General features: G+C 44.5%; 1 protein-coding gene across 1 annotated transcript in view; it reads right to left on the reverse strand.

Moving 5' to 3' along the window:
- Positions 1-23761, reverse strand: part of LOC132827227 (stromelysin-3-like) — a 95391-nt gene that overhangs the window by 36736 nt on the left and 34894 nt on the right. The window contains exons 2-3 of the mRNA XM_060843851.1: positions 11773-12035; positions 6751-6894 (exon numbers count right to left, since the gene is read on the reverse strand). Coding sequence (XP_060699834.1) covers positions 6751-6894; positions 11773-12035 — 407 coding nt within the window. The remainder of the gene's footprint in view (positions 1-6750; positions 6895-11772; positions 12036-23761) is intronic.

Below are 23761 nucleotides of genomic sequence, written 5' to 3' on the forward strand. Positions count from 1 at the left end.
GATTAGAACAGTTTGGTGGTTGTTTTTAACTGGCAGTGGTCCTGTGGACCATGGAACGAGGACTCAAAGGGCCCTTTTCTGTGTTGCAGATCTTTTCGCCTCAAAACTCACCACAGCAAAAAACATACCATTCTGAAAAGGCCAACAGGGTGGAATCGTGTGGAGGTGACTGGGGTTTTGACTGGAGATTCTGCACTGACCTTTTTTGAAGAGGTCTGCTGCATTTTGGGTATTAACAGGCTTGCAGTGGAACATCTGCCAGTCTCAAGAGAATGCCCCCCAGAACTCTGAGGTCATCTCCCCAGGAGTTAATCAGTCAGCTCTTCTGTACTCAGCAGCACCCTCAGATGTTGGCTGTTGCTGGTATGACACCCATCTGAGAGCTGAGATTGAAGAGACAGTCAGCACAGGGGATAGATGGTGGGAAAGGATTCTTAGGGGGTGAGAAGAGGAAATAGTCAACAGGGCTTTCAGTGGGCAACTCCTTTCTCACATTAGAGGTCCCTTGATCGGGCACTGAATGCCTTTGAACAGTAACCATCCTTGGGAACCCATAAGATCAGAAGAAATGGGAATTTTTTTCTTCTTTTGTTCACCCTTCTAGAATGAACCACTTCACACTTTCCCATATTATACTCCATTTGCCAACTTTGTACCCAACCACTTAACATATCAATCTCCCTGTAAACTGTTTTTATCTCTCTCTCACCTTTCCACATTGTGTTATCAACAAATTTGGCTCCTGTACATTCACTTCCTCCAAGACTTTCATATATATTGTAAACAGTTGTGGTCCCATCCCTGATCCCAGTGGAACCCAGGTCATCCAACCGGAAAAAGAACCCCTTATACCCACTTGCTGATTCCTATCCATGAGCCAATTCTCTACCAATGCCAATGTACTACTTTCAACACTATGGGTTCTTATGACTTAACCTTCTGAGAGGTACCTTGTGAAACGCATTCTTGAAGTCCAAATACTGGTTCCCCTTCTATCCACTCTACTTGAGACTTCCATGAAAAACTCTCAAATTCATCAGACACAATTTCCCTTTCATGCAGTCATGCTGACTCTGCTATGTTAGATTATGTTTTTTCTAAATATTCTGCCTTTACTTTCTTAATAACTGATTCAAACATTTTTTTCAACAATAGATGTTAGGCTAACCAACCTATTGTTACCTGCATTTTGCCTCCATCCCTTTATGAATAGAGGTGTCACATTGGCTGTTTTCCAATCCTCTGGTACTTCTCCAGAATTCAAGAAATTTTGAAAATTACAACCAAGGCATCCACCATCTCTGTAGCTACTTCTTTCAGGATCCTAGAATGTAAGCTATCAGGGCCAGAGAATTATCTGCCTTTACACCGAATAACTTATCTAATACTACTTCTGTGGTGATGGTGATGGTACTTAATTTTTTATCCGCATTCTTCAGTATTCTGAAGATGTTACCTAGTAGGCTGATGAAATGTCTGGAAATGAACCTTCCAGCTCAGCGAGCAAACCTACATCCAGAACCTCAACCTGAGCTACAAATCTTCTCAAAACTTGCTAATTCTTCAGTATTAATGGGATCCTCAAAGTATCTTCCCCCATTAAGACTGATGCAAACTATCTCTTTCACTGCTGTGCCATTTCCTCATTCCCCACAGTGGCTAGTACTGCTACTTCACAGCACCAGGGACCTAGGTTCAATTCCTGTCTTGGGCGACTGTCTGTGTGGAGTTTTCACATTCTCCTTGTGTTTGTGTGGATTTCCTCCCACAATCCAAAGATATGTAGACCATGTAAATTGGCCATGCCAAATTACCCATTGTGTTAGGTGCATTAGTTGGGGTAAATACAGGGGAATGGGGCTGGGTGGGTTACTCTTCAGAGGTGTGGACTTGTTGGGCCAAATGGCCTGTGTCCACACTGTAGAGAATCTAACCTAATCATAACCGATTCCCCAGATTCATTTTCCAAGGGGCCTATGATCACCTCAACCTCTCTCTTCCTTTCCTCTCAGAACAGATCCCTGCAGAACACCACTGGCCACCGAACTCCAGGTTGAATACTTTGCATCTACTATCATCCTCTGTCTTTTATGGGCCAACCAATTCTGTCTCTAGACTGCCAAGTTTTCCTTCATCCTATGCCTCTTATGTTCTGAATAAGCCTTGCTAAAATTCAAATACACCACGTCCAGTACTTTACCTTCATCAATGTGTTAGGTCACATCCTCAAAGAATTCAATAAAACTTGTGAGGCAAGATCTGCCCCTCACTAGGCCATGCTATCTGTAATCAAACTATAACTTTTCCAAAAATCTTAAATACTGTATCTCAGAATCCTCACCAATACTTTGCCCACCACAGAGATAAGACTGACTCACCTGTAATATCCCTATTCCCTTTTTGAACAAGATAACAGCACTTGCCACCTCAATCATCTGGTATTTCTCTAGTGGACAGTGAGGACGCAAAGATCATCGCCAAAGGAGCGGCAATCTCTTCCCTCACTTCCTGTCGTAATCTAGGGTATATCCTGTCTGGTCCACGGCATATCAGCCTGTTTCATGCTCTCCTCACAAATGACAAGGTCCCTCTCACTAATGAATATTGAAGCAAACTATTCATTAAGGACCTTCCCTACCTCCTCTTACTCCAGGCACAAGTCCCCTCCACTAACCTTTATCGTCCCTGCCTTCATTCTGGCCAACTTCTTGTTCCTCACATAAGTGTAGAACGCCTTGGAATTTTCCTTAATCCTACCCGCCATGGCTTTTTCATGCCCCCTTCTATCTCTCCTAAGTCCCTTCTTCAGTACATTCCCAGTTACCTTATAAATCTCTAGAGCCCTCTCTGATCCTTGCTTGCACAACTTTAAGCAAACTTCCTTCTTCCTCTTGACATTGCACAACTCTTGTCATGCAAGGTTCCTTCACCCGACCATCCCTTCCTTGAATCAGTGGGACAAACCTACTCAATATTCACAGCCAGTGCTCCCCAAACAACCTCCATATTTCTGGTGTGCATTTCCCTGAGAACACCTCCCAATTAAATACTTCCCCATACCACCTGCTCTGATCCCTCTCTGTGACTGTAGTAAAGGTCAGGGAGTTGTGATCACGATCACCGAAATGGTCTCCCACAGAGATTTGAAACCAGACCTGGTTCATTGCCAAGCACCAAAGCGATATGGCCACCCCTCCAGTCAGCCTATTTACATACTGAGTCAGGAATTCTTCCTGAACATCTAACAAAATCTACTCTTTCCAAACAATTTTCACTAAGCAAGTTCAAGTCACCCATGACAACAATCCTGCTCCTTCTGCACATTTCCAAACTCTGCCTCCCAATCTGCTCCTCCACGTCTCTATTGTTGTTGGGGGAGTGGGGGTGGGGGAGGCGGGGTTTTATAGAAAACTCCCAATAAAGTGACTGATCCTTTCCTGTTTCTGACTTCCACCCATACTGACTCTGTAGACAAACCCTTTTCGATGACCTCCCTTGTTGCAGCTGTGACACCATCCCTGATTAGCAATACCAATCCTCCATTTATTTTGCCTCCCTCCCTATTCTATTTGAAATATCTAAACCCTGGAACATCCAACAACCATTCCTGCCCATGTGATATCCAAGTCTTCGTAATGGGCACAACATTGTAGCTCCAAGTACTGATCCATTCTCTAAGTTCATCACCCTTATTCTCGACACTTTTTGTGTTAAAATAGACACACTGACTGCAACTGTCTATCCTTCCTCAGAGTCTATGCACACTGTATCTGCCTGTTCACCAGCTACCCCATCCTCTGATCCATAGTTCTGGTTTCCATCCCCCTGCCAAACTAGTTTAAACCCTCCCAAAGCACTCTAGCAAACCTCCCACCCAAGATATTGGTATCCCTCCAGTTCAGGTGCAACCTGTCCTCTTTGTACAGGTCCCACCTCCAAGGCCCAACAAGTCCGCACCGACCCACTGAAGCGAAACCCACCCATACCCCTACCCTTACATCTGCCCCTTACCTAACACTATGGGCAATTTAGCATGGCCAATTCACCTGACCTGCACATTTTTGGATTGTGGGAGGAAACCGGAGCACCCAGAGGAAACCCACGCAGACACGGGGAGAATGTGCAAACTCAACACAGTCAGTCGCCTGAGGCGGGAATTGAACCCAGGTCTCTGGCGCTGTGAGGCAGTAGTGCTAACCACTATGCCACCGTGCCGCCCACATGTTCTGCTTTTAGTTTCTAGGCTAACTCTCTATATTCACTTTTCAAGTCCTCATCCCTTTTCCTAGCTATGTCATTGGTACCAATGTGGACCATGACTTCTGTACCTCACCCTTAAGAATCCTGCAGACTTGACCTGAGACATCGCTGACCTTGACACCCAGAAGGCAACATACCATCCAGGAGTCTTGTTCGCGACCACAGAATCTCCTGTCTGTTCCTCTAACCATTGAATCTCCTATCACTATCACTCTCCTATTCTACCCCCCCTTCCCTTCTGAGACACAGAGCCAGGCTCAGTGCCCCAAACCTGACCACTGTGGCTTTTCCCTGGTAGATTGTCACCCCTAACAATATCCAAAGCGGTATACTTATTATTGAGGGGAACGGCTACAGAGGGTATAAGACCATTCGGCGCGGCCGATTTGGCGCGACCCATTTCGACGCAGACCCTGTAACTTCTCTCAATCAGCCCCTCAGTCTCCCAAATTCATCCAGTTCCAGTTCCCTAACGCGGTCTGTGAGGAACTGGAGTTGGGCGCACTTCTAGCAGGTGATGTCAGAGGGACACTAATGGTGACCCTTACCTTCAACATCCTGCAAGAAGAGCATGCATTGGCCATCCCCTGTGCTCTAAATGGGATTTTAAAAAAAGCCTTACTTGACCAACCCTCCATACAGAGCCTTTTTTTTTGGTTAGAAGAGGAGGACGGGTGGGAGATACTACATATGTATTCTTTCAGTTTTAGCCACTGCCCAAAAATATTAGTTCACTTAGCCAGCAGTCCCCAGTGCCCCCACCCATATTCAGCCTTCGCTCTGCCAATTCACGAGGTAAGTATTTTATATTCACTTTTTTCGGAAAGAAAATCTCAAAGTCTAAGTGACGATGGCTAGTGCACATTGTCAGTGTGAATCTGCACAGTAATTTCCCACTTTGCTGGGCCCAGTTAGAAAGCTGCCTCCCAGCACTTGGTCATTTGTTGTATTCACTCATGGGATGTGGCCATCTCTGGCTAGGCCAGCATTTATTACCCATCCCTATTGGCCAGAGGGCAGTTCAGAGTCAGCACATGTAAGGCAGACCACGTAAAGATGATAGATTTCCTTCCCTAAAGGATGTTAGGAAACCAGATGAGTTTTTCCCAACAATTGACAATACAGGTAATGGATATCATGGAGATAGTGAGGACTCCAGATGCTGGAGAGTCAGAATGAATTGAGCTGGAAAAAGCACAGCAGGTCAAGCAGCATCAGAGGAGAAGGGGACTCAACATTTCAGGTCAGAATCTTTCATCAGAACTGGGGGGGGGGGAAAGGGGAAGGGGGCTGAGAAATAGAGGTAAGGGGTAGGGGCTAGGGAAAGGTGGATGGGATTGTGATAAGTGGATGCAGGTAGGAGGTGGCTGTGATTGATCAGTAGGAAGGGTCCAGCCGATAAGTGGGAAGGAAGGATAGGGTTAGGTTAAGGTAGGGGTGGAGAGAGGGGGCTGGAATGAGGGGGTGGGGTGGGAAGGTTAGGATGCTGGTGAATTCTGTGGGAAGGCTGAATGGTTGTAAGCTCCCTAGACGGAACATGAGGTGTCCTTCCTCCAGTTTGTGTGTGGCCTTGTGTTGACCAGGGTGGTGGTGGTGGTTTTGGGTTGGGGGGGGGGGGGGGGGGGGGGAGGGCGGCTGGAGGATGGACGTGTCATTGCAGCAGCGGGAGGGGGAGCTGAAATGGATGGCAACCAGAAGGTGGAGTTGATTTGGAGCATATGGACCATAAATGTTTCCTGAACCAGTTCCTGAGTTTGTGCTCGGTCTCTGGGTGGTTGCCTCATGCAAACTGGAGAAAGAACACCTTATCTTCTGCCTCAGGAGCTCACAACCATACAGCCTTAACATAGAATTCACCAGCTTTCAAATCTCCCCACATACCAGCCCCCCCCCACCCTCATACTAGGCCTCGCTCCCCCCTCTCCACTCTGCCCTCTTAACCTGACCCTACCTGTCCATATTCTTCCCCATCCATCCACTCCACCCTTCCCACTGACCAATCACAGCTACCTGCATCAATCTATCACTATCCCATCCACCTTTCCCACAGTCCCTTCTCCCTCCCTCTATTTATTTGGAACCCCCTTCCCCTCCCCCAGTCCTGATGAAAGGTTCTGATCTGAAACATTGAGTCACCTTCTCGTCTGATGCTGCTTGACCTACTGTGCTATTTCTAGCTCCACTCTTTATCCATAATAGCTTCATGGTCATCATTAGATGCTTAATTCCAGATTCTTCGTTGAATTTGAATTCCACCATTTGCCACGATGGCATCTGAACCAGGTCCCCACAATATTAGCTGAGTTTCTGGATTAATAGTCTGGTGATAATACCATGAAGCCAATGCCTTCTCAAACAGCCTACATGATAGCCTCTCATCTCACACTGGTACCGAATCCAGGTTAGGACTGTTCTGGACCTGCTATCATCGACTGCATTTCGATTATGGCTGTTGAACAGAGGGTTCTCACTCCATCCTCAGTGACTTACCGTGTAAACTCAATGATAATATCAGCACTGGTGTCTTGTACCTCGGTAAATGTCAAGGGAGTCACATCACTCCACACTCTCACTGCTTCAGCAATAGCTTGTCTTACTTTTACTTGGTTGAGCTGCCAAGGAAATCGCACTATTCTAGAAAAAAAAGAGAAACCTGTGATAGTTTATTCTGAGAGAGTGAGGGGTTCAGTCAGATGTGCAGCAACCTTGCTGCTTTGTATAGTTCAACACTTCAGGAGCTGTCAACATTGACAAACCCCCCAGGCGCGTTCGATGAAATTTTAACCAGGGATAACAGTCTTTCTGTAAGTGGTGGTGGTGGGAGATTAAGTTCACCAAAATAGTTGGCAGGTCTGGGCCTGTGCTGAACCTGCCCACATTCAGCAGCTATATGTCAACTCCAGGGGAGGTTGGTTAGTAATTTAAACACTGTTTATTCATTAATCAGTTTCAACAATATTTTAAAGCTTGTTCAAATCTAACAATCAATATGCAGCAACTTTCTCTCTGATTGGGAAATCCCCGTGTGGAGAACAAACAGGCACACAGCACACAAGCAATGTTCTCTTCACAATGTGTGCAAAGATGGTTCTGTGGTAGTCGTAAAGACACTGCACAGTACAACAAGCTGGTCAGACACAAATAGAAGGTACAGAAACATGGATCCACAGGTTTCCTGAGCTTTCTGAAATTTATCATTGAGCCAACAGCATGAATAGAATTGTAGTTAATGGAACTCTTTGGACGTCAGGTAGAGAGTGATGAGAGAGAGCAATTATTATTCTGTTAGAGCCATAAATGACAGGGCTACTTTCTTACCTCTAAGAGGTTCTCTGTACAATTCTGGTCACCACACTATTGGACTGGGAGGAAAAATCCTTGGAGCAGAGGATGCTTGGGGGTGAGGGATTCTGCTTGAGGTATACAAAAATATGAGAAGGGCAGATAGGGTGACTCATGAGGATCTTTTTCCCCATGGCAGATGTTTCTGAGACCAGAGGGCATAAGTTTAAAGTGAGGAGTAAGGGTTAGGGAGAACAAGAAATTCACCCAGAGGATGGCAGAAATATGGAATTTGCTACCTGACAAATTGGTGGAGGCGGGTACTCTCTCAACATTTAAGGAGCACCTGGATGAGCACTTAAAATGCAAGGGCATTGTAGGCTATGGTCCAAGTGCAGGTAAATAAAATTAATGTAGTTTGGTATTTAATGGTGGCTGAAGGGCTGTTCCTATTGTATATAACTATGACTCCCTCCAGTGAGAAAGGCTTTGCCTTGGCAAGAGATCCAGTTCTGCATTATGAAGATATTGAGCTTAGGGTCAGGATGGAACTTGCTTTTGGACAGAGGGGGATCAGGGAGCAGGAGCTAGGTGATCATTTGCAACAACACAGTCACCATGCTGAGACCTAGAATTGGCAATCAGAGAGGGTGCAACAAAAAGGATAACTCAGAGACAGTACCCAGCTGGAAGTACAAGCCAACACTCCATTTCTTGGATTACTGACAGCCGTGTTTCTGGATGCTGCTAGTAAGATGGCAGTTACATCCTGTCTCCTACAGGAAAACTGGTTGCCTGATGGTACTGTATATCAAATAGCTTTGAAAGCGACCACTGCCCTCAGTACTGAATATTTCCAGGATGCTATTAGAGATATATTCAGGATCTCCCAATCAACTCAACAAAAACATAAAGGCAGATCATCAATTTGTAGCTTTGTTAGGGCCAATAACTATGTCAATTTTAAAAGCCAAAGTGCCACAGCTAAATAGAACTTCCTGCAGGGCCAGCTGCTGGTGTTACTGGGGTGAATTTAAACTTTGTAGGGTATGGGGAAGAAAATGGGCGGCACAGTGGCACAGTGGTTAGCACTGCTGCCTCACAGCGCCTGAGACCCGGGTTCAATTCCCGACTCAGGCGACTGACTGTGTGGAGTTTGCACATTCTCTCCGTGTCTGTGCGGGTTCCTCCTGGTGCTCCGGTTTCCTCCCACAGTCCAAAGATGTGCGGGTCAGGTGAATTGGCCATGCTAAATTGCCCGTAGTGTTAGGTAAGGGGTAAATGTAGGGGTATGGGTGGGTTGCTTTTCGGCGGGTCGGTGTGGACTTGTTGGGCCGAAGGGCCTGTTTCCACACTGTAAGTAATCTATTCTAATCTTAAAAAAAGTAACATCAGAGCAAAATAGCAAGGTGTAACAATACCAGAAGAGATAAATAACACTCAAGTAGGAAATAGTAAGGGAGAAAGGAATAAAGTCTAATCAGGATTACTGTGCATTTCTGTGAGTTTAGGGAATGTGATACTGTACTCAGAATTGGGGAACTATGGGCAGAGATTGCTCAGCGGAAATATCATGTTGTCGAAATAACAGACCTGGCTTGAGGAAGGGTAATACTGGGTGCTAAATATTCCTGAATACGGGATGCTCAGGAAATGCAGGATAGGAAAAAAATAGAAAGACGTGATGTTATCTGAAAGCAAAAATAGGTGAAAAACAAACAAGTAAAGAAAAGAAAATAATGGAAGTTTTTGAACTCATCATTGACTCTAGAAGACCCATAAAATATTCTTCTCAGGGTGTGGGCATTACTGGCTGGTCCAGCATTAATTGTCCATCCTGAGTTACCCTTGAAAACGGCAGTAGTTGTGGTGTTTAAAAGGTGCTACTGCAGGAGGTTTGGTAAGTTACTGCAATGCATCTGTGCTATTATGCCAAATGGTGAAGGGAGTGAATATTGAAGATATGAAATGTGATCCCTATCAAGATGGTCCCTTTGTCCTGGATAATCTTGAATTTTGAGTGTTATTGGAATTGCACACATCCAGGCAAATGGGGAGTATCCCAACATATTCCTGACTTGTACCTTGTTGATGATGGATAGGCTATGGGGAGTTAGTAATCACCATCCCCATAAAAGGTTTGGGTAGACTACGGAACAGATTAAAGAACATTCCAGAATAAGAATAGTTAACAGGGGAAAGCCAACTTCAATGTACCAAGGATGGATCTGACCCAGATGGACTGAACCAAAGGGTGGCAGGAAAAGCTATAACTGGATAATGGGCTGCCTTTTAGCTTTGGATAATCAAGATATATTTTCCATAAAAGGGGAAAGATAAAGCAAAGCACTCCGGAGTCCTGTGGACCACAAAAAGGAGATACAGATTAAGGTGAAGGAAAAATAGAAGTATCAAGTGTCAGATAAGATAATACAACCGAGAATCAGGCCAAATATAGTAAGTTCAGACAGGAAGTAAAATAGCAAATTAATGAAGCAAACAGGAGTAAGAAAAGAGATGACAGCCAATAAAAAAAATAATCTAAATGTCTCTTTTAAGCAAACACATAGTAAAAAAGGGAGTAAGTGGAGCAGTGTGGCCGATTGGGGGCCAGAGTAGGGAATTATACATGGCAGAAAGAGGCATAACTAGGATGTTAAATGAATACAGGTATTGTCTTTACAAAGGAAGAAAGCACTGAATGAGGAAGCAGTTAAGACTCCTGAAGATTTAACAATCGATAAGGAGGTATTACATAGGCTATCCATATTTAGAAGTGACAAAGCACTGGGATTGGATGAGATGCATCTAAAGCTACTGAAGGAAGAAAGACTGGAAATTGTGGAGACAACGGCAAGACCTTTTCTGATCATTCTTCGACTCAAAGCATTGGAGAATTTCAAAGATGACACCCAGCTCAAAAGTGTATAACAATAAGTGACACAGAGGCTCAATGATTAGCACTGCTGCCTCACAACCCCAGGGAGTTGGATTCAATTCCCGCCTCAGGTGACCGAGTTTGCACATTCTCCCCGCGTCTGTGTGGGTTTCCTCCAGGTGCTCCAGTTACCTCCCATAATCCAAAGATGTGCAGGTGATGTGAATTGGTCATGATAAATTGCCCAAAGTATTCAGGGATATGTAGGTTAGATGCATTAGTCAGGAGTAAATGTAGAGTAATAGAGTAGAGGAATGGGTTTTGGTGGGTTACTCTTCGGAGGGTCGGTGTGGACTTATTGGGCCAACTGGCCTGTTTCCACACTGTACAGAATCTATGAATAGGCCATGCAACTACAGACCTTAGATCAATCTTGGTGGTGGAGGAGTTTCTACAAATTATGATCAAGAACAGAATTAAATAGCGACATGGGCAACTGCAAATTAATACGGCCAGCATGGATTTCTTAAGGAAAGTCATATTTAATTAACCTGACGGAGTTATTTGATGGGGTAGCGGAGAAGGATGAGGGGCACAATGTTGTTAATCTGATGGACATGGACTTCCAGAAGACATCTGATACAAAGTTATGATGTGGGGGAGCCGGTGTTGGACTGGGGTGGAGAAAGTTAAAAATCACACAATACCAAGTTACAGTCCATTAGGCTTATTTGAAGGCACTAGCTTTCACAGCACTGCTCCTTCACCTGATGAAGGTGCAGCACTCTGAAAGCTAGTGCTTCCAAATAAACCTGCTAGACTTTTACCTGGCGTTGTGTGATTTTTAACTTTGATACAAAGCTACACAGACTTGTGAGCAAAATGTTAGAGCTCACGGAATAAAAGGGAACAGTAGCAAAATGGACAGGAAATTGGCAAAGTGATAGGAGACAGGATGGACAAGGTCCAGTATAATCCCTGGTAGAGTCCCCTTGGGATGGTCAGTGTGTTGTATAATGACCACACCGGCACTGTACCTTTAAGAAAGTTACATGATATCACAACATTCAACATTCTAACATAAAAAGGTTACTGAATGGTCTTCACTCGATGTGTCAGTGTTCGGGCAGCTATATGCATGCAATGTAATCTCAGGGAGCACAGAACCCAGATTGCTACAATATCACATACTTACACAGTGTAAATACGATAGTCAGTATGTAAACTACAAAATATCGGACTAAACATCCACAGTTCATGGCATACATTACATGGGTTAACATAGAGCAAACCTATCTGCATCACTGGGTACAGTATGATCCTGGGTAATTGTATAGAGAGTAATCTCCTACTTATATGTTAGGTCAGTTTTGTTCCACCGTCCTCCTGCCAGCACAAAGCGTCGTTTCCTTTTTGAGGAGCCATGTTGGATATTTTTCCCAGATGGTAGATCAGGAACACCACAGCGGCGAGGATTAAGGAATGCTGAGGTAGCCCCAGCACTGTTATGAAAAGCATATTCAGTTGGTTGCAATAGATCCTTGTGATGGGACTGTAATTGCCATCTCCCAGGCCTCTGCTTCTGACTGGGGAGACTCAGTTCATGACTCCAGCCCTGGAATGTTCAGGAACAGAGAATTAGTTTGATTTCATGATAAAGAACAACATTCATGGAAAGCAACAGATTTTAATTAAATGGAGAAACAGGGATCATTCTTGTAGTGATTGAAATGAAGTCAGCTAGCCTTCAAAGTTTGGATTGCTTTATCAGGATGATGGGTGGTATGGAGCTGTCCTTACCTTGGAGGCTGGCTGACCTTGTTGCAATCACTAGAACATAAGACATAGAACAGTACAGCACACAAACGGGCCCATTGGCCCACGGGATTGTGCTGAACATGTCAAATAAATTAATCCCTTCTGCCTGCCCTTGGTCCATATCCCTCCATTCCTTGCTTATCTAAAAGTCCTTTAAATGCCCTTATCATATCTACCTCAACCACCAGACGCCTACTACTGTCTATATAAATCTTGCCCCTCATTTCAACTCCAGGAAAAAGATTCTGACCATCAACCCTATCTACACATTTCATTTATAGACTTCTATCAAGTCTCCCCTCAGCCTCTGCCACTCCAGAGAAAACAATATAAGTTTTTCTAGCCTTTCCTTATACCTCATTCCCTCTAATATTGACAGTATCCTGGTAAGCCTCTGTTGCACCCTCAGGTTGTTTTCTCTGGGGCAGCAGAGGCTGAGGGGAGACTTGATAGATGCCTATAAAATTATGAGATGCATAGATAGGGTTGACGGTCAGAATCTTTTTCCCAGATTTGAAATGTCTAAATCTAGGGGCATACATTTAAGGTGGCGGTGGGGGGGAAGGGGGGGTGGGGGGGGGGGGGGTTAGGGCCTTTTAAGGGACTTTTAGATAAACATATGCATATGGAAGGAATGGAGAGATATTGACTAAGGGCAGGCAGAAAGGATGTGTTTAATTTGGTGTCATGTTTGGCATAGCATCGTGGGCCGAAGGGCCCATTTCTGTGCTGTTCAGTTCTATGTCTCTCTTTATAGCTCATACCCTCTAGTTCAGGCAGAATCCTGGTAAACCTCTTCTGCACCCTCTCCAAAGCCTCCATATCCGTCCTGTAACGTGGTGACCAGAATTGAATGCAATATTCTTAATTAGGTGCGGCCTAAGCAAAGTCTTATAAATTGCAACATGACATCCTGACTCCTGTACTCAATTCCCCGACCAATAAAGGCCAGCATGCCACATACCATCTATTCCACCCCATCTACTTGCGTGGCCACTTTCAGGGAGCTATGGTCTTGAACCCCAAGATCCTTCTGTAATCAATTGACCAAGGTTGGATTTGGGATCTTGATCAACCACTTGAATTGAGGGACACTGCTAAGAATCGAGTGTGAAGTGTCAAAAACATTCAATTAACAACAGGCATTTCAGGCTGAAATCAAGTGGCAATGTCTATCTGCATTTCCTTCAGAAAAGTTGGAACTGAGAGAAATTTTCACATTGCCCCTAGCTGGGTTCAGTCAGTTAGCTTCTCCTGTTCCTTGGTTGTTTGGGTGCTGTGTCACATGTTAGTGTTTTGGCTCAACAGACACTGAACCTCTGACTGCAGTGATTCATTGTAGATATAAACAGAAAGATGAGTCAGAGCCATTTCAGTGACCATGTGGGAGAGCAGTACTGTGGATTAATGACTCTCAGGCAGAACATACAAAGCTTCCTCTGGGACGAACAGGTTTCATTAGGTTTGGGCAAGTTAAAAGGGATTTAATCATCTCCTTCAGACATTGTGGTTTGCATTTCATCATCATGTGCAGTATTGGATTATAAAAATGCTGATGGCAAAATATTCCGTACCAGGGAAGTCAGGGCAGGAGACTCCACAATCTTTACACTCAGTCTTCAAAGTGCACATTTGATGGGGTTTTCCCCCCTCATCCGTTTCAACGGTATAAGTTATTTATTTAGAATTAAAGCACGCAAGTCCCCAGGTGTTCTTAACATCCAAAAGCTTTGCTCAATAGGAGCCAGCAGAAATTGGCACTGCCTCACACTGCTATCTCAAGTCCTTCAGGATGCCTGCTGCATTGTTCAGGGTGGTTCAGATGGTCAGGAAAGGCTACTAGTTTAATTCTGTTCTTTAGTTAGCTGATCAAAACTAGATGGTCTCATCTCCTTAACTATGAAAAGGTTTTATACACAATTTTTATTTCAGGCTGATTTGAGTTTCATTCCTTCATAGAACGTAGGTGTAGCGGGGCCAGAATTTAATACCTGATTCTAATTGTCCTTGAAAGAGGTGGTACGGTGGGGTGGCACAGTGGTCAGCACTGCTGCCTCACAATGCCAGGGACCCGGGTTCAGTTCTCACCTTGGGCAACTGTCTGTGTGGAGTTTGCACATTCTCCCAGTTTCTGCGTGGGTTTCCTCCGGGTGCTCTGGTTTCCTCCCACAGTCCAAAGATGTGCAAGTTAGGTGAATTGACCATGCTAAATTGCCTGTAGAGTTAGTTGCATTAGTCAGGGGTGAATGTAAGGGAATGGGTCTGGGTGGGTTGCTCTTTGGAGGGTTGGTGTGGACTTGTTGGGCCGAAGGGCCTGTTTCCACACTGTAGGGAATCTAATCTAATCTAATCTTCCTTTCAGAACTCTGATATTAGTGTGATAACACAAAATGCAGTTATGGAGGGATTTTGACCTAACAAGTGAAGGAATGGTGTTATACTCCCAAGTCTGGATGCAGTGTGACTTAGAGGAACTGGCAGGTGATGGTGTTCACACGTATCTACTGAACTTGTTCTTCTTGCTGGTAGAGGTCATGGGTTTGGAAGGTGCTGTCTAGGGATTCTTGATGAGTTACTGAAACACTGCAACCACTGTGTGTTGGTGAAGGGAGTAAAAGGTTTGGGAGGTAGATGAGGTGCTAACCTAGCTGACCGATTTGTCCTGATGGTGTCAAACACCTTGACTGCTGTTGGAGCTGCACTCATCCAGGCAAATGGAGAGTATTCCATCACACATAACTTTCAGATGGTGGACAGTCTTTTGGGAGTCAGGTGGTGAGTTACTTGCTGCAATATTCTAAGCTTCTGAACAGCTTTCAAAGCCACAGTATTTATGTGGATGGCTTAATTCAATGATAACCTCTGGAATGTTGTATAATTATATGTGCATATTAGATGCCTTCATTTCAAGCATATATTAGAGACTAACAGTCATCTTTTATTTCGCCCCTCCTTGCAGTGACACCTGCCTGGGTTCCAGTAACATTAGGGTCTATAACCATTATTGGCAAGTGAAGTGTTAGGAGAGATCCTGCTCCTGCTTTCAGCCCATTCCTTGCAGGAATGTAATATCCTCCCAATCTGTTGCAGATTTGTGTGGCCAGTGTTTCAGTTTTGATCAACTACCTCAGCAAAGGGATGACACAAATGTAAAGGTGCAGTGTTCCAGAAAAGGGGAGTTCCCTCATATTGCAGGAGAGAGAAATGGTTAAGTGAATATTAATGGGGGGTTATTGGGAGAACCTGTGAGAGAATTATTGCAAAAGAAAAGGTTGATTGAGGTTCCAACAAAACACCGCATGGAAAATCCATGGGAGTTACAGGGACTGTATCTTCCTTTCTGCAATGCCCTTGAGCCAGAAAAATCATCTTGGTTTGTTGAGTGCCAACATATTTAGGAACTTTGCCTCTGAAACTACTGATACCTTTGTGATCTTAGCTTTTGAGAGCAGAATGTAATGAAGGAGAAAGTTGACCTTTCCTGGTAACTATAAATCATCTGTACAAAGGACACTGGTATCAAACCAACATCCCAAGTACCAGTTTGACGGTATTTTATATCCAGTTGCTGTTCATTTTTCCCAAATTATTGAAAATAACAAGTGCAAGGTTATTCGTTTCTTTGAAATGGATACAAAGGATCCCACACAGTATTTGAAAGAGTGGGAGTTATCCTCTCTGTCCTGGCCAATGATTATCCTTTGATCACCATCAGTTTATCTTGGCATTACCACATTGCTGTTTGTGTGATCTTGCAGTGCATTCCAACACATTAAAAACCACCCATTCTCAATGAAAGAAAGCTCAATATTTCATATAAAAAGGAAACCATGGTGAAATAGTGGTTTTGAATGATGGCTAAAGGCTTTTCCCTGCAGCAGTTTATATCAAAGTAAGCAGACAAGTTAGAAAAAACTTGATTAACGTTGAGCATTTGATGGACAGCTTACTCTCCTAAATCACTCAGGGGATCAGAAAAATCCCAGCTGGAGCCAATAATCCAGGTGCATGTGAAGAACAATTACTATGCAAACATTTGTGCCCTTTCTCTCTGCCCCTCTCGAGATCCCATCATCCCTCATTGCTGACACTGCTGGTTTCAGTGATCTATGCACTAATATTCCCAAATCCGTTGCTTTTGGTGTATCCTGTAGCCTAGAGCTACAAAGGTCACATTCCTACTGTTGGTTTTCCTACACAGTACTTTGCCTTTGTCTACATTAAATACAATTAGCTGCTCTTCAGCCAGCTTTTATCTTCACATCTTTATATTTATTTTGCCCATTCTCAGGTGTTTCAACCCTGTCATCTTCAAACTTACACAACTTTATTAATGGCCCTAATTCCAAATGATTTGTATATTCAGCACTGACTCCTATCCCATTCGATGTCACTTGTGCTTTAGCCAATTTTCAGTTCCCTGAGAAGTCTGTATCCTTTAACCATGCAAGGGAATTGCTTCTGTGGCATAGGATGAAATACCTTGCTTAAAATCAGAATATTGCATATTTACAGAACCTGTTGTGACGAAAGTCCTCATTCCTTCAAAGCTCAGCTTTTAGCTCCAATGTCAAGAGATTTCCTTCTTCATTACCTCAAGATTCTTTTCTCTTCTTAACCAACAAACATCTAAGTTAAAAATCACACAACACCAGGCTACAGTCCAACAGGTTTAACTGGAAGCACGCCAGCCCCCGGAGCAACACTCCCCCACCAGGTGGTATCTCCTGATGAAGGAGCATCGCCCCGAAAGCTAGTGCGCCCCCAACCAAACCTGCTGGACCACAACCTGGTGTCATGTGATCCTCAACTTTGTACATCCCAGTCCAACACCGGCATCTCCAAATAACAAGTATCTATGCAGCTTGCTAGTCTGTCTCTATACCCTCAATTTGAGGAGTGCGATAATATTAGCTACTTTTTAATGTTTCAAAAGTTAATGCTAGAAATTTGCTGACCTTTTGTTCTGAAATCACAATTTCTTTGAGTACTTTGTCCATTCTGTCCCTGACCATTACCCCTTCCTCATCCAAAGCTGGATAACAATCCTGTACATTCTCAAATGAACACCCAAAAGGGACTCCATCGTCAAGAGATGGAACCAAGCAAAGGGAGTCCAGTAATCTGCGAACACTGAGTTAGTATTTGCCCTATATACAATCATATAGTCTAAACTCATCTACAGACTGTAACTACAGTCAATAAGTACTTTTTGTTATGTAATGCATGTGAGAATTCTGAGGATGAATAAAAGGAAGGGACTCTAAATGTAGGATCCTTACATTTCATATCATATCCATTTACCATTACATACCTCCCTCTACTGGTGGATGCACAGTCAGTTCTTCTCATTGCTCCCGGCAAAATATTCCAATCCAGACCAAAGGGGTAGCCATGGGAACCCGTATGGGCCCCAGCTATGCCTGTCTCTTTGTTGGCTATGTAGAACAGTACATCTTCCGTAGTTACACCAGCACCACTCCCCATCTCTTCCTCCGCTACATTGATAACTGCATTGGCGCCAACTCATGCTCCCGCGAGGAGATTAAGCAATTCATCAACTTCACCAACACATTCCACCCTGACCTTAAATTTACCTGGACCATCTCTGATACCTCCCTCCCCCTCCTGGACCTCTCCTCTCCATTAATGGCGGCCGACTGGACACTGACATTTTTTTACAAACCCACCGACTTCCACAGCTACCTGGATTACAATTCTTCCCACCCTACCTCCTGCAAAAATGCCATCCCGTATTCCCAATTCCTCCGCCTCTGCTGTATCTGCTCCCAGGAGGACCAGTTCCACCACAGAACACACCAAATGGCCTCCTTCTTTAGAGACCGCAATTTCCCTTCCCATGTGGTTAAAGATGCCCTCCAATGCATCTCTTCCACATCCCGCACCTCCGCCCTCAAACCCCACCCCTCCAACTGTAACAAGGACAGAATTCCCCTGGTGCTCACCTTCCACCCTACTAACCGCATAAACCACATCTGAAGATATTTCCGTCACCTCCAAACGGACCCCACCACCAGGGATATATTCCCCTCCCCACCCCTTTCCACCTTCCGCAAAGACCGTTCCCTCCGTGACTACCTGGTCAGGTCCACGCCTCCCCCCCCCCACCCCCCCCAACAAACCACCCTCCCATCCTGGCACCCGCCCCTGTCACCGCAGGAATTGCAAAACCTGCGCCCACACCTCCTCCCTCACCTCCATCCAAGGCCACAAAGGAGCCTTCCACATCCATCAAAATTTTACCTGCACATCCACCAATATCATTTATTGTATCTGTTGCTCCCGATACGGTCTCATCTACACTGGGGAGACTGGACGCCTCCTCGCAGAGCACTTTAGGGAACATCTCTGGGACACCCGCACCAATCAACCACACCACCCTGTGGCCCAACATTTCAACTCCCCCTCCCACTCTGTCGAGGACATGCAGGTCCTGCGCTTCCTCCACTGCTGCTACCTCACCACCCGACGCCTGAAGGAAGAACGCCTCATCTTCCGCCTTGGAACACTTCAACCCCATGGCATCAAAGTGGATTTCACCAGTTTCCTCTCCCCATCTTGCCCAAGTTCCAACTTTCCAGCTCTGCACTGCCCTCATGACCTGTCCTACCTGCCTATCTTCCTTCCCACCTATCCACTCCACCCTCCTCTCTGACCTATCAACTTCATCCCCACCCCCACTCACCTACTGTACTCTATGCTACTTTCTCCCCACCCCCATCCCCCTCTCATTTATCTCTCCACTCTGCAGGAACCCTGCCTCAATTCCTGATGAAGGGCTTTTGCCCGAAACGTCGATTTTCCTGCTCCTCGGATGCTGCCTGACCTGCTGTGCTTTTCCAGCACCACTCTAATCTAGATTCCAATCCAGAGACTTAATGATGGCTTGCAATGAAGCACACCCATTGGTTTTCTCTGGTTGGATCTATACTCGTGTAACAGAGGAACAGCGTCAACAATTGCTTCAAAACAAAATATTGTAATTGGAAAGAGGCAGTCTTATCAGAATCATTTGCCACTGAAGGCCATTCATGCTATTGAGTCTGTATGTCTGTCAGGGAGACATTTTCAGAAAGAATTGAGATGGTATGTGAATGAAGGACTGGCTTCTAATTGGACCGTAGAATGTTAGGTAAACAGAGATGGATTATACCATCCAAACATTCGGGGGGGATGGAGAAGCTAATGGGGCTCAGAAAGACTAGTGGGTAGAGAGATTACAAAGATAAAAGCATTCTTTAGCAGATTCTGTTTTCAGCTCAGATTTCACCACTTATTACTTTGCCACAAGCGCCCATGCAGTTTCCTTTTGAAATCTTTAATCACTTCCAGACTGCAAGTGCCATGTCATTCCCACTTCCTCACATCCTGGCTGGACATCATGCTCAAATATTAGTGGATATACTAACAGTTGAGCCTAGGTCAGCCTTTCAGACAGTACAGGTATCAGAGGAATGATGCGTGATATAGTTACTAACAAGCCAGTGGTTGGCTCAATTCAGCTTTATCAGGATGGATCATTGTTCATTTTCCCAGATTACTTTCTTTAAGAGACAAAATGTAACAATGTCATGTGACCTATGATTCCAGCTGATTTGGCTGCTATGAGAATATGAGGAGCCCAATTCAACAGACAAGGTACAAGATGCTCACATCTGGAGACAATGGCACAAGCATCTTCTGTTATTCTCCAAGTTTCACCGTTCAGAGTATCAGGATTTGTAAACACTTTAAATTATCTGTTTAATTCCAAGCTAGAATGGAGTTGGGAGGGTCAAGAGTTCACATTTAAGCTATTGGATTTCCCAAGATTTTTCAGAATCACACAGGACCAAGCCAGCCTGTAAGAATCGGAGAGAGAGACAGAGAAGGACACAGACACTAAGCTCTGGACCTGAAGCCAAAAATGTGCTGACCCTATTGTTCACGATGCAGAAGCACGTGAACAGTTCACACCCCACTGAGGAGATACCATTTCAATTGAATTAAATTTATTGTCACGATTACCGAAGCAGTGAAAAGCTTTGCCTTGCGAGCAATACAGGCAGATCACATAATTAAATAGCATAGATAAGTAAGTAATAGGTAAACAGCGGCAAAACAAAAACACAGGTTGAGGCGAATGCGAAGAGTTTGTGAGTCCACTCAGTATTCTAACAACAGTAGGGTAGAAACTGTTGTGAAACCGGCTGGTGTGTGTGTTCAGGTTTCTGTACCTTCTCCCCGATGGTAGAGGTTGTAGAACAGCATTGCCAGGATGATACAGATCTTTGAGAATGCTGGTGGCCTTTCCTTGACAGCGGGCCTGGTAGATAGATTCTATAGATGGGAGGTTGGCCTTTGCGATTTCCCAGGTTGAGTTCACCACTCTCTGTAACCGTCTCCGATCTTGAATGGTACAGTTGCCATACCAGGTAGTGATACACCCAGTCAGAATGCTCTCGATGGAGCACCTATAAAAATTGGCAAGGGTATTCGCCGTCACGCCAAATTTCCTCAGCTGCCTGAGGAACAAGAGACGTTGTTGGGCCTTTGCAACCAGTGCGTCCACATGAAGAGTCCAAGAAAACTTGTTGTTGATGACTACTCCCAGGAGCTTGACACTCTGCATTCGTTCCACCTCTGTGCTGTTAGTGTGTAGGGAGGCATAAGTAACATCCTGCTGAAAATCAATGATGCGTTACCAGATTTTGCTGGCATTGAGAGCTAGGTTGTTTTCGGTGCACCATTTTTCCAGGTCTTCCACCTCCCGTCTGCCATCCGTTTCATCCGAGATTTGACTGACTATGGTGGGGTCATCAGCAAACTTGTAAATGGCATTAGTCTTCTATTTGGCGACGCAGTCATGGATATACAGTGAGTACAGTAGGGGGTTGAGTACGCACTCCTGGGGGACGGGGGGGGGGCTCCAGTACTGAGTGCTAATGAGGATGAAATATTGTCCCCAATCTTCTTCACTGATTATGGCCTGAGGGTCAGGAAACTGAGGATCCAGTTGCAGAGAGTGGGGCTTAGTCCGAGATCACTAAGTTTAGTAATCAGTCTTAAGGGGATAATAGTGTTGAGCGCTGAACTGCAGTAAAATGAGCAGGATTCTGGTGTAGCTGTTCGAGGTGTCAAGATGTTCGAGGGAGGAGTGAAGGGCAAGTGATATGGCATATCTGGCGTGGATCTGCTGGTGTGAGGAGTTATAGGTTGGAATATTCGTCTAGACTGGGCTGAAGAGAAGGAACCCCCAACGTCACCTTCACAATGAAAATCAATTCAGGAAGCAGAAACCATCATATGGAAAAGGAATTTTTTTCTAAAAAAATGAAGCACGCCATGGAAGCAGAGAATTTGTACTGGATTTAGGAGAATAAAAATGTCCACTTAAAGGATAGTGCAAAGTATAAATTGTGTTGGGTGATTGTTGATCAAATTAAAAATTACATGCAGGACTTTTTCTGTTCATTAAAATAGATGTTGCCTACGGGCAACTGTCTGTGTGGAGTTTGCACGTTCTCCCCGTGTCTGCGTGGGTTTCCTCCGGGTGCTCCGGTTTCTTCCCACAGTCCAAAGATGTGCAGGTCAGGTGAATTGGAGGGTCGGTGTGGACTTGTTGGGCTGAAGGGCCTGTTTCCACATTGTAAGTAATCTAAACTAATCTAAGTTGTGGTTAGGCAATGTTACTTCTAGTTTGTTTGTTGCACTAATAGTCTTAAAACTTAATTTTGTCACATGATCTTTTCAGTCAGTCACTGAAATACAAATCTCTTTTTAAAAGCTGGTGGTTTAGATCACTTATTTAGATTAGATTAGATTACTTACAGTGTGGAAACAGGCCCTTCGGCCCAACAAGTCCACAGTGACCCGTAACCCACCCAGACCAATCCTCCTACACTTACCCTTTTACCTAACACCACGGGCAATTTAGCGTGGCCAATTCACCTAACCTGCATGTTTTTGGATTGTGGGAGGAAACCGGAGCACCCAGAGGAAACCCACGCAGACATGGGAGAATGATTGGCGGGAATTGAACCTGGGTCTCTGGTGCTGTGAGGTAGCAGTGCCAACCACTGTGCCAGCGTGCCGCCCACTATGGGGATTGTAATACTGATTGGATTTGTTATCTCTTGAATTTACATTGTAACATTTAAAATCACTGTGATCTCAAGCTAGAGTTGAGAATTCAAGTGTAACCATTCTCCACTCTTTCTCTGAATGTATTCATCATCCTTCCATTTCTTTATGCTATACCTTTTCAACACCCATTTTGAAACTTGCTTCAGTTTTGTAGATAGAATGGAAAAGCCATTCTCCCTGGAGGGGCGTTTGTGAGGGAATTCAATCGGGGTTTTCAAAATGACAAGAAGTTTTAAAATCTCAACATCACGCAAAGGGCAGGTAGAGAAAAATTCTTCACACTTTCACAATGATTGAGAGCCAGAGGGCACTGACTGAAGATAAATGGTAAATGAAGTACCTTAAAAAAAGTGTTCAGGACCTGCCTGTGGTGGAGGTAGATTTAACTATGACATTTTTAAAAAATGAATTAGATCTTTATCTGAAGGGGCCAACGGAGAATGGGACTAGATAGATTATTCTTTGAGAGATCTGGCATGGATAGGAGAGGCTGAATGGCCTCTTAATGTGGTGTTCTATGAAACAGTCAATGGGCCTTGCCATCACGCACCAGGATACAGAACATCAGAACAGGTATAAACCACTCCTTGCTACTTAATGGGCAAATTTGGAATTGATGTGATTTGAATGAAGAACAGGGATAGGCCATTCAGCCCATTAAGATTGCCCTGCTGTTCAACTAGGAGAAAGTGAGGATTGCAGATGCTGGCGATCAGGAGCAAACGTGTGGTGCTGGAAAAGCACAGCTGGTCAGGCTGCAACCGAGGAGCAGGAGAATCGACATTTTGAGCATACGCTCTTCATCAGGAATCCTGATGAAGACTTTAGTCTCGAAACGTCAATTTTCTTGCTCCTCGGATGCTTCCTGACCAGCTGTGCTTTTCCAGCACCACACGTTTTGCTCTGCTATTCAATACAACCATGACTGATTGAACATTTCTATGCCTTTTACCCACCTCATTCCCATCACAAGTAATCAGAAATCTATCAATGTTTTCCCTTAAACATACTCAAAGACTGAGTCTCTACAGCCCTCAGTGTTAAAGGTTCACAACCTTTGAGTAAAATAATTTCTCCTCATCCACTTTTATTAAAAAAATTGTGCTCCTTGGTTCTAGATTTGACCAAGGAAAACATTTTACCTACATCTTCGTGTCTATCCCTTTAAGCATTTGTAGGTTTCTGTGAGATCACCTCTTATTCTTTAAAGCTCTAGAAAATACTCCCTCAGTTTGTCCCTCCATAGGACAGTCCTACCATCCCTGCGACAAGCCTGGTGAAGCTTTGTTGCACTCCATTTATGGCAATATCTTTTTCTGAGATAGTGAGATCAAAACTGTACACAGGACTCTAGGTGTTGTCTAACCAAGCTCTTTC

The sequence above is a fragment of the Hemiscyllium ocellatum genome, chromosome 24 (genome assembly GCF_020745735.1).
Source record: "Hemiscyllium ocellatum isolate sHemOce1 chromosome 24, sHemOce1.pat.X.cur, whole genome shotgun sequence".
NCBI lineage: Eukaryota > Metazoa > Chordata > Chondrichthyes > Orectolobiformes > Hemiscylliidae > Hemiscyllium > Hemiscyllium ocellatum.